The sequence below is a fragment of the Micropterus salmoides genome, unplaced genomic scaffold (genome assembly GCF_014851395.1).
Source record: "Micropterus salmoides isolate LMB-PRFRI ecotype aquatic unplaced genomic scaffold, ASM1485139v1 Ms_hic_scaffold_20, whole genome shotgun sequence".
Taxonomy (NCBI): Eukaryota; Metazoa; Chordata; class Actinopteri; order Centrarchiformes; family Centrarchidae; genus Micropterus; species Micropterus salmoides.
The window spans coordinates 13,207,724-13,218,346 of NW_024041151.1; the positions used below are offsets into that span (position 1 = coordinate 13,207,724).

The 10,623-nt window shown below is 39.6% G+C and overlaps 3 protein-coding genes across 16 annotated transcripts in view; all 3 read left to right on the plus strand.

The window, feature by feature from the left end:
- The window catches only part of add1 (adducin 1 (alpha)), a 32,472-nt gene extending 27,174 nt beyond the window's left edge, over nucleotides 1-5,298 (plus strand). For 6 of the 14 annotated variants that reach the window (XM_038733211.1, XM_038733222.1, XM_038733214.1 and 3 more), the window contains one exon: nucleotides 3,071-5,298. In XM_038733211.1, coding sequence (XP_038589139.1) covers nucleotides 3,071-3,357 — 287 coding nt within the window. In that variant the 3' untranslated portion in view covers nucleotides 3,358-5,298. Of the gene's footprint in view, nucleotides 1-442; nucleotides 478-2,521; nucleotides 2,539-3,070 lie in introns of those variants that run through there. The other 8 variants (XM_038733219.1, XM_038733224.1, XM_038733225.1 and 5 more) reach the window with 5 other exon arrangements.
- Nucleotides 1-10,623, plus strand: part of LOC119914154 (zinc finger and BTB domain-containing protein 7C) — a 203,433-nt gene that overhangs the window by 152,086 nt on the left and 40,724 nt on the right. The gene's annotated exons all lie outside the window — the stretch shown is intronic.
- On the plus strand, nucleotides 6,122-10,414 carry LOC119914157 (transcription factor 7-like 1-B). Its single transcript, XM_038733236.1, has 9 exons — nucleotides 6,122-6,306; nucleotides 7,074-7,552; nucleotides 7,770-7,832; nucleotides 8,284-8,351; nucleotides 8,483-8,569; nucleotides 8,934-9,081; nucleotides 9,348-9,455; nucleotides 9,595-9,643; nucleotides 9,886-10,414. Exons 2-9 carry the CDS (start codon nucleotides 7,121-7,123, stop codon nucleotides 10,293-10,295), a joined length of 1,365 nt encoding a protein of 454 aa, XP_038589164.1. The 5' UTR covers nucleotides 6,122-6,306; nucleotides 7,074-7,120; the 3' UTR covers nucleotides 10,296-10,414.

The window sequence follows — 10,623 nt, forward strand, 5'->3', positions numbered from 1 at the left end:
GAAATAGCCCTAAAACACCACGTGGTTATAAGCTTAGTTACGTTTTATTAACAACAATTGACATTATTCCAGTCATACACTTTAAGTTTCTTCTTATAGTAAGCAAACAGTTATAGTCAGCATGAGGGAGGAAGGGGATGAGTAGCTTTGACCGCAGGTGTAATCTAATACCTGAAATGTTGTTATATAACAGATGTCTCTATGTACAGAATCTCCTTTACCCCTTCACTTCCATTCTCCATCTTTTTGGGGGATTACTAAGAATGGTTCCCAACCATTCTTTTTAAATTTTTCCTCTGGTGTTTTTTTTTTTTTTTTTTTTTTTTTCTCTATTCAACATTTTAATTTATTTTTTTATTTAACACGGTGCCTGTGGTTTGATCTGCATAGACATTTGTTTCTACTTGTGCTTTTTCTTCTTTGTGGCTGCGATTACAATCAGGAGATGGAAACTCAAAAGAGTACCTGTTACCATAGTAAGTATGTACTGTTCCACCTCCTCACCACCCTCCGAATTACCCATCACCCTCCATGCCTGTGTTTGATCATTTACCCCTTTTTCTTTGCATGGCTTCACTAGTAGAGCTGACCTGTGGTCTGAACTAACCCGGGGTTTGAAACTGTTCAGTCGGTTTTGACTCCTGACTCTCTTTCTTGGGGTTGATGGGGGTTATTTCAGAGCTCCTTCCTCTCTTGTAATTAGCCAAGATTCACTGTTTTCAGTTTTTGGAAAAAAAAAAGACAAATTTCAAGAAATGGATACTTGATACATTTCCGTGCAATCTTATTTCATCCCATTTACCTGAATGACAGTGACCTGGTCTAAACAAAATCAGAGGATGTGTCTGAAGTAAACCTCACAACTCACCAAACCTCCTGTGTTAGATAACCTTTTCTTCCTGCCAATGACTCACTATCAAATGAACCAACCTCTCAAACATGTATGCACATTCTATCAATGTTAGATGACACCGTGTGTATTTGTTTCATGGAAGAATCAGGTAATGTTTTGAAAATGTGTTGAATGTTGTTTGTCTTACAGATGAGACCTTTACGAGGTACATCAGTGCTTTTATTTGAGTGTGGCTTTCAAAAACCAGACTTGCTGCTGTTGGCCTTGCTGAGACCCGCTGTTGGTTTAGCTTGAAAGTTGTTCGAGGTCCAGTGCTTGGCTGTGTTGGTGGTGTTTAGTCTCTCCATCCATGTTATCTGTGTGTTCGGCGTCGTATCTGTTCTGACAGACATGAGAGATGTAAAATGAAGACTGGTGTAGTGTTTTCTCAGGTCTTGACAAAGGGTCTTCCATGCTAGTCTCTGTAGCATGTGAGCAATGTTAAAAATGATTAAAAACCGTAGTTGTTTTACACCTGACTGCTCTGTGTGAGCTTGTACCTGAGCTTGAAGCAGTGTTTTGGAAGCTGTTTGGGCTGCTGATCCATGCAGCTTTACTGAAGCAGACCTCCTAGATCCATCACAAGCACTTGTTGTTTCTTAACTCTTATTGCTGGGAGTATTGGATGACACATTCACTTGAGAAAATATCACTAGACAGTCTCACTCAACTTAAAAATATTATATGTACTGATGCAAAGGTATATTTTCAATATGTTATCTGTTCAGTAAGCCCCACCTCCCTTAGTTACTGTCGCTACACCCATTAAGCTTTTCCAAGCTTTTGCAGTTTACAATGATTACGATTAGATTTAACATTTAAGAAAATGCTTGGAGATTGAGGCCTAAGCGACGTGTATGACACTATTTTGAGTAACAATTTTGGGGTGGGGTTGCCGAACTGTAACCTTAAACTACCCCAAAAGCAAGGCAGAGACACTAATGTTAGCTTTGATATATATAAGTTCAGAACACGTTTGTGGCTTTGTCTAGTTTAACCTGTAGCCCCACTAAAAAGAGAAGTGTTAGTTAGCAAATAATATGCTAACTCTCTTGAAAGTGGTTACTACTGTAGCTAGTTAGTAAATTAGTCAGGTATGCTAATGTAAATGAAAAACGTAATAAACACACTGCTTAAACCTTTACTTTCTGCTTCTTTGTTTGCGGGACTGGAAAGGCAAACCAAAAACCACTCTCCTCTTGTTAGAGCGCCTTGCATACTGCTTCAGCATGTAGGGAGGTCCAAAGCTTGATTGCGTTTTGAGGGATTTTACTTATACAAAGAAATGTAAGTGTATATGAAAAAAAGAAAGTGCTTAAAGTGTTTGCTCTGACCATAAAGAAGGGTTTAAACCATAATTAACCATCAGGTTTCTTCCACTTTCACGCAGGAGCAAAAATCTGCCTTTAAACTCGAAAGAAAGAACAGTTTGATAATTACTGTGATAATAATCGATATCGAAAGACTTGTTATTGTGATAACAGTTTTGGCCATATCGTCCAGTCCTAGTTTCTATACTCCCAGCAACTGGATTTAACTCACTTGTGTGGTTACATTATTACAATCTTTGAAAACATTGCAATATATTTTTTTGTGTCAGACTTTTATTTTTTGTCTGTTTGTACACAGGATGCAAATGAGCAAGGGAACTGCGCTCATTAAGTTTTCCCTGTTTAAATGAAGGTAAAACACAAGTACTTTGTACCAGCTTGGGCCATAAATAAGAGGAGTCAGAGAGAGATGAATAACCAAGATGAATGAGAGCAAAGCATTTGTAGTTGTTAATTGTTGTTGTTAATGTTAAGAAGTAGGTAGTGAGCCCTGGAGAGGTGCTTTTATGTTATTTAAGAGAGACGGTGCATCTTGTTTTGGCTTTTGGTGTCATGTGTATTACTTAGTTTGTTTTATGATGTGCTCTTCTGGCTTTTAGTGGGAATGTTGCCTGTGGAAGTGCTAGACGTTTGTGCTTTTAGTCCCTGTTAAACTAAGAAGCGTATTATTTATGGATCACTCATGCGGTGACAAGTGGATGCTTCTTTAAGTAGAAAAATCATGTGGATTGAACAGCTTATCCAGTGGTTGATTTGTAGTAGCGTCAGTGGTGTGTAAGCTCAGCAGCGCCAAATCCATCAGTTTGTCCTCTGTGATCAATAACGCTCTCCTTTCTCCATCCACCAGAGTCCTTGCCAGAACAAACCTATAAGGATGAGAGCGACGCAGCCACCCTGAGACAGACCCTTCCAGATTTAACACCTGATGACCCCTCCGATGCCCCAGCACTTCCTGCCGAAGACTCCGCCTCGGCCCCTGCCACCGCAGACGCAGACGGAGCTGAGGGGGAGGAACCAGCTGACGCTGGTGACCAGGAGGGGGAGGAGTCTCCCAGCAAATCACCCTCCAAAAAGAAAAAGAAGTTCCGCACTCCTTCCTTCCTAAAGAAAAACAAAAAAAAGACAGAGTCCTAGATTGGAGAATGTTGGATTGGTCCTCAAGGCTGGCCTCTGCATCTTTTTATTTCCGCTTTTTGTCTGCTATCATTGCACCCTTCGAGCAAGCCACAGTTATGCTTTTTGTTGTTTTGATATCATTTGTCGCTGGCTTATTAACCTATTTTTCCTCGTTAGCGCGTGCCAATTTTGTATACAGTGTAAAAACGATTGATTGCATAAAGGTTTTTAATTATTAGAGGCTTTTAGTTGTGAGTGAGTCTTGTCCATTCCATCTGGCCTTTTATGCATGTCTATTACTACAGGCCCGCACACTTGATGTGAGGGTTAAGGGTTTTATCACCCTCATTTTTTAAAGAGTATTACTAAACAGTTGTAACCACTAGAATGTATTGGGATTGTATCAAAAATATGTCTTTAAAAGTGTCTTTTAAAAACAGTGAATGCAGAAAGAGAAGCTTGTATTCTCTCATTTAACTGGTGGTAAATTCCAGGAGAACTACAGTTGGGATATTTTCAGTGGATTAATTACCCACGGAAAATGCAAAATGGGCAAAGAAATCCATTTTAATGCCTCCATAAACCAATATTTTGATTAAATATCCACATCCAAGCTAAATCCCATCTGGGTGACTTCAACTTAATCATTTGACACAGCCTTAATTGACAGGTATGTTGTATATGGCTTCAGATCTGTGGGGCTGCAAACCTTGTTTGAACCTAGTGATGGTGATGAGCGTGATTCACAACAAAGCGTGACCCCTCCCAGGGAGTGTTGGCAAGCATTGTGCTTGTTGATTATTCCAAGGGTCGATATTTGCTCCTGGCTGTAAGTCTTCAGTATGAAGGAATGTGTAAAAACAAATTCTCAGTTTATGTTTTGCATTCATTCTAATTGTTTGAGCCTGGCTTTGTTTTGCATTTGCGCCCTCGATTTATCTCTGTCTCCGTGAAAGACAGAAAAAGGCAGGAATGCTATAAATTGGGGTTTACATATTTTATTATGTCATTTCATTATTGTGGGGTTTTTTTTGTTTGTTTGTTTTTTGACATCTTGCGCTCTCTCACAAAGTAGATTGAGCCATGATTGCTTGCTGTGAGAGCGCACTGTGAACCTCCTCTTTTATAAACCACTGTCTGGGAACCAGACATTGCTTTTAGATGCTCACGATCTGTCATCATTAATATACAGTTGTTACAGAACATGTAAATGACAATGTCACTGTTATGAAGCTGCATGATCAATCATATTTCAGAACCCTCAACCTGGACTCTCCTGTGTAAAACGCCACTCTGGGCAAATGGGCTTTAAAACCTGTGTGTTTCCAGTTGCAGTAAAGACACAGTGTACACTGGAGAAGCAATTCTTTTCTTTTTTTTTTTTTCTTTTGTCACTGATGTGTAACCAATTGTGTGATGGCATATGAGCTGTGCTTAAGGTTTCAGGGCATTAATACCAAGGCCATCTCCATGCATTGCTTCCTAACTTGTGTTCATTCATCCTGTTTTAGGTTAGTATTCAATCTAACTCATGATGAACCAAAAGGCAAAACTAACAGGAAGCTTCACCTAATCTGAGATGCTTAATAAACTTTTTGGTTTTTGTTGACCACCGGTGGAGTATCTACAAGCACAGAATGTCTAACTAATGAAGGACTGCATGTGTAGAGTGCTTAGAGAGAGTGTACTGTCCTTTAAATGACTGTAACTACCACTTATTTGTATTTTATTTTAGCTGTAGCGTGCCGCTAATAGTACTAGAGTCCTTGTAGTCATGGTTTTAATTTGAGTCAAACAGATTTTTTTTTTTTTATTATTCTCACAGCTATGCTCCTTTGTATTCTGTCTGATCTACTGTCTCGTCATTATACCATCTAAGATGTAATACTTCCACCTCTCTTTTCTCATGGTTCTGCCTATTTTACAACCATGAATAAAAAAACACTACCATGAAAGTCAGTATTGTGTGATTTGTATTTTTTTTTTTTTTTGTCAATATTAAAAGCATTTCTTCAGATTCAGCATGGAGAACTTAGTAAAAAAACAACTTATTAATTGATGTGTTTACATAGTAGAGCTGGGCGATATTGCCAAAAAAGTTTTCATGATAAAAACATTTAATGTCATTTGATACCGATAATTATCAGGATATATGTCTAATCATTATTTCTTTCAAGTTTAAAGGCAGATTTTTGCTCCTGGGTGTAAATAGAAGAAACTCGATGGTTAAATGTGTGGTTACACTTTTCTTTATGGTCAGAATGTGACAAATGCTTGATGCCATACAGTAGATCACTTAACAAATTTGAGGTAGAACAATTAAAACTATTCTACTATATACTATATATATATACTATAACTATAATCTTGCAGCAAATATGACTAGTAAATCTTTTTTCACTCCTTTTTCCTCATCAAAATAAATATTTAAATAGAAAAATGTAAATGCTAATTTGTTCGTGAGTCAAATGAATTAAACCAAATATTTATTGAGTATATATTGAACATTTATTATATTGTTGAGGAAAATTATATTGCGATAATCATTCATTTTATTGCCCAGCTGTAGTACATAGAGAAATATTTATTTTTAACATTTTACACACAATGGGTAAATGTAAACCATAAGAGCTTGCACATTATACTGTCCAAGCAATCAACAGTTACTTAAGGAACAACAGGCAACGTTACTATGAACGTGTGCATCTGTCCAGGGAATAGAATATCCGTATTAACGCCACATTACGTCATAATGTACATGTTCTAAATTCGAAAAGTGTGTGTGGCCCAAATAGTGATTATTATTTTTTTTTTTACAGTCGACATTTAGTCTACATTTCACTTGTAGACTACACCGTGTGAGGAACTTATAGTCTCAAAGAAGTCCACATCTCAAGAGAAATACAAAGATTGTTAACTAACAGAACCGCCAGTGAACGCAGTGGCTAGAAGCTCTTTCGCGAACAGGTAACGTTAACGCACGCTGCAGAGTAAGATGCACTTGGTTCCCCAAACACAATATATTAGCTTGCAGTTGGCAATACAACAGTATTTTTTTAACTCAAAGAAATGCTGACGAAAGTTAAGAAACTGGGCTTTATGAGATTTTGGCTATTGCTTTTTACAGTAACTTAATCACCTCTTGGGGCAGTGGTGGAAGAAGCTTTCAGAGAAATGTTAATTAGAAGTACAAAATTCAACATTTTACTAAATTAAAAGGACAGAAGTATCAACAAAATTGCTAAATTAAAAGTACTAATGCAGATTGGCTCATTTCTCTATGCTGAGTTCTATGCTACAAATGTAAGTTACAATGCATCGTATGTTATGAACTGATGAGGTACTATGTACAATCTCTGCGAAGTAAGCAGTAATTACAAAGCTGCCAAATAATTTAATGAAGTAAAATGTACAGTATTGTCCTCTGAAATGTAGGGATTTAGAAGTAGAAAGTAGCTTTAGTGATGTTCTTTTACAGTTTGAACTTGTAGGCTAAAGGTGTGTCAGTGTTTACCTTTCATGCTATTTATAATTCAGTTATTATTATTATAATTAGAAGTAGCTCCTTGGGGACATTAACTGTCCAGCAATGTTTCTGTTTCACCATGCTTCTTCTTGCAGCAGTTACACAAATGCTGCTCCTTCTCATCTTGACTCTTAATCACCAACCAACCCTAGTGATACTCTCCAACAAAAGTGTCTCAAAACCAGCTTCTTATCAATGTGTGTCACAGGAGCAGAGTAACTTTCAGACAAAATCAGACAAGAGTCACTCTTCTGGATGAGTTCAGTGAGAACAAACCGTAGGGAGGCATACAAAACATCTGCCAACAGGATGGATAACAGTGGAGATTTTGAACGTGCGGTGGAGGAGATGGAGTGGGAAGACGTGATATCCACTCTCCAGGTGGCAATTGATGAACTACTGGGAAACGCACCCAACCCTCCACCCTGTCCTCTTCCTGTCCCTGATGGGCTTGTAGGAAATGATGCCCACCCTCAGACAGTGGAAAGTCTGAGCGGAGGATATGGTGGGTACTTCCCACTGGGAGCACCTCCCCACACTTGTGAGCAGCCAAGTCCGTTGATGACTCCTTCAGGACTGAACGCTGGACAGGCTGCACCCATCATCTACCAAGGAGCACTGTATGATCAGAGCGTCATGCAGTCAGGTCACCTGCACAGTCAGGCATGTGCTTATAGCCAGGGACAGGTAAGAGTCAAAGTAAAGGGTAGAGATAGGTAACCGTGATGTGATGTGAATGTACAGTATATTGGTAATACAGTCTCTTCATTATAACAGTACTTAAAATAAAGGTTGCAAACAAACTATCTGACCAAGCAAGCGTGATCTCGCCGTTGAAAATGTGTTCTGTGTCGGTTTATAGTGTGTTTACATACATTTAAGATGGGTGTTGGTCTTTTTTCAGTGGCCTGTGGATGACGTCCCAAGATCAGCAGCCGCTAGTTACCCTGCTGCTCCTCCATACCCAGTAAGACCCTGGTTAACCACACACACTCGCTCATTGCTGTGGGAAAATGATATCAATGCTGTAATAGTCACAGCTGTACAGAAAAACAACAACAATTACAGTAACATCCACTACTAAAATGTGGAATAGTCAGTGAGTATAGTCAGTTTTTTTAGGTTTGAATTCCCCAAACCAATTTTAATAATCAGACATCTAAAACCTTAAGTCCACAGGTGGGAGTTATTACACAAAAAAGGCCAGGCTACTTTTAACGAGCATGCATTAACAAGGTTGTTGCCTAGCTTTTTTATCAATCCTGAGCCTATGACAGCTATGAGTGTGACACATGTCCCTGCCGCTCATTCAAGCAGTCGCTATAACTAAAAGAGAGGGCAAACTCTGACACCAGGTAGGCACATGACACCATTGCAGCTTATCTAATCACCTCTTCTGTTTGTGTTTGTGTGTCCAGTATGGCTATGCGCCAGCGGTGAGGCACCTTGAAGGCACGGGCCAGAGCCTGCCTCCAGTTGGAGTGCTGTAAGCGACTCACACACAAATGCAAACAACAAATACACGCACGAGTGAACACAGCGACTGAGCTCCTGCTTGTCTCGTCAAACTCACTATTTCTGTTATCTATAATGCCGCGTCCCTTTTTATCTATGTAGGAATGGACACCTGGTTTACGGGACCACAGCAGATGTTTTCGCTTCTTCTTACTTTGCTGCTCCTCCGCTGAACACCTCCGTGTCAAAGTAAGCAAGCTCTGGCCAGTTTTGGTCAAAATGTACTTTTCTGTGTGACTGATGATCTACGGCAGGGGTCACCAACTAGAAGACCATAAATAAGTCAGACGCATAATCAAATCAGCAGCCTTTTTTACTGCTGTTGTGTGACTGCAGGTGTCTGTTGTTGTCTACCAAGATGCCAGCATGAATATTATAATGATCAATCTCTTTTAATGGGTCTTAATGTGCAACACAGCATGGACAAGGATGAATTTTACCCACGTCATGTGTTATTCTGTTTACTTTACTGTTTTCCTTCTAAAACACTTCTTTCCTCACAGATTTACACGTGTGCTCTTGTTCTGTTTGTTTTTGTTTCGTATTCCCATAGCAAGGAAAACCAGTGCGATGAATTTCAGCCATACGTAAAGAAGCCGCCCAATGCATTCATGCTGTTCATGAAGGCGCAGAGGCCGAAAGTTATGGCCGAACTGAAAATCAGCGGGAGTGTGGTGGTAAACACTATCCTGGGACAGAGGGTAAGTGTGTCTGCGCTCTATTTTTTTAGACACAAAATCGTCAGTTACAGTTTTTAAAAGATCATTTTCTGCGGAAAACTAAATTCAAGCTGAGGGTTTTCAGCATTTTATGACACAAATGCCCCGTGGGAATCCTTCAAGTGGATCTGTGTGCACATTTATGCATCTGTTAGTATGTTTTTATGCTCCTTTTTGCGTCACGTGTACTAGCCGGCCTGTATTCGTGTGTGTGTGCGCGCTCACAGTGTGTTGTCGTCTCTCTACAGTGGAAGTTGCTGTCAAATGAGGAAAAGGCCAAATATATTGAAGAGGCACAAAAAGAGAAACAGCTTCACTCACAGCGACACCCCTACTGGTCATCCAAGGAAAATTATGTATGTACACTCTGCTCATGTACAACTCGCACATGTTTACATGACTAGGCTAAAGCCGATGAAACAAAGTCACTGAAAAGAGCCTTGTTTTTATTGGCTGATATCACACGGAAATTCTAACGTGTTTGTTTTTGTGTAGGGCAAAAAGAGAAGTAGGAAGAGGAACGTGTTCACCCCCAGTGTTCGAGGTAAGACGACATTTCTGTGGATCATTGTGTGTTTTCATGTGAAATGTGATGAAAACTTAGGATCATATTTTAGTTTTCCAAGAAACAGATTTGTGAAATTATTTTTAAATACCAAAACAAAACACACGTTGTGGGCTTTTAAAAGGAAATGTGAATTTATTCAACATGATATCAACAATATTACGACTATTTCTCTTGTTTTGAAAGTGACTGTTAGGTGTTTTTGTTTGTTTGTGTGGCAGGGTCTGCATCTAAACTCAGAGAGGCCACTCAACGGGCCAAGAAGCTGTGTGTGACCCCAGTGCAGACAGCAGTGAAGGAGCCTTCTCCGCCACAGAGAACGTCAATGGAGCCTTCTCTCTCTCACACAGCAGTGATGGAGCCTTCTACATCTCACAGAGCAGTGATGGTGCTTTCTCCGTCACAGACAGCAGTGATGGAGCCTTCTATCTTACAGACAAGCGTAATGGAGGCTCCTGACACACAGGCAGCCGTGATGCAGCCGCCTCACGTGCAGGCAGCAGTGACTCTGCATGTGTGTGACTTCTGTCACCTGCCACATGTGTATAAGACCTACTGGCTGAACTCTCCAACAGCAACAGCGTCCACAGTGCTGATCCACCCTGCTGGTCTCACCCGCTGCACCGACTAAAACACATACATTGGAGCCCAGCCACTTGTTCACTGATGATGGAGCAGCTTGAGCGATTGTGTTTTTCTGTCTTTTTCTTTCCTGTGTGAGAAATAAAGTTGCTCTGAATTACAAACTTACAACAGCTGGAATGTTTTATTTAGCTTTTAAAAAATAAACTTTATAAAAATACTGTTGTATTGCCAACCGCTAGCTAATATTGTGTTTAGAGAACCAAGTGCATCTTACTCAGCTTGTTAACTTTGCATACAGCACATTTTATTTAAATCAAATGTAAGACCAAAAGCATTTCTGAAGTTATAAAAGTTAATTTAAGCTAATGTATGAT

Coding starts and splice junctions, on each gene's coding strand:
- LOC119914157 (XM_038733236.1), top strand. CDS start 7,121: ATGAGTTCAGTGAGAACAAACCGTAGGGAGGCATACAAAACATCTGCC. Junction 7,833..8,283: donor CTGCTGCTCCTCCATACCCA/GTAAGACCCTGG, acceptor TTGTGTGTCCAG/TATGGCTATGCGCCAGCGGT. Junction 9,456..9,594: donor GGTCATCCAAGGAAAATTAT/GTATGTACACTC, acceptor GTTTTTGTGTAG/GGCAAAAAGAGAAGTAGGAA.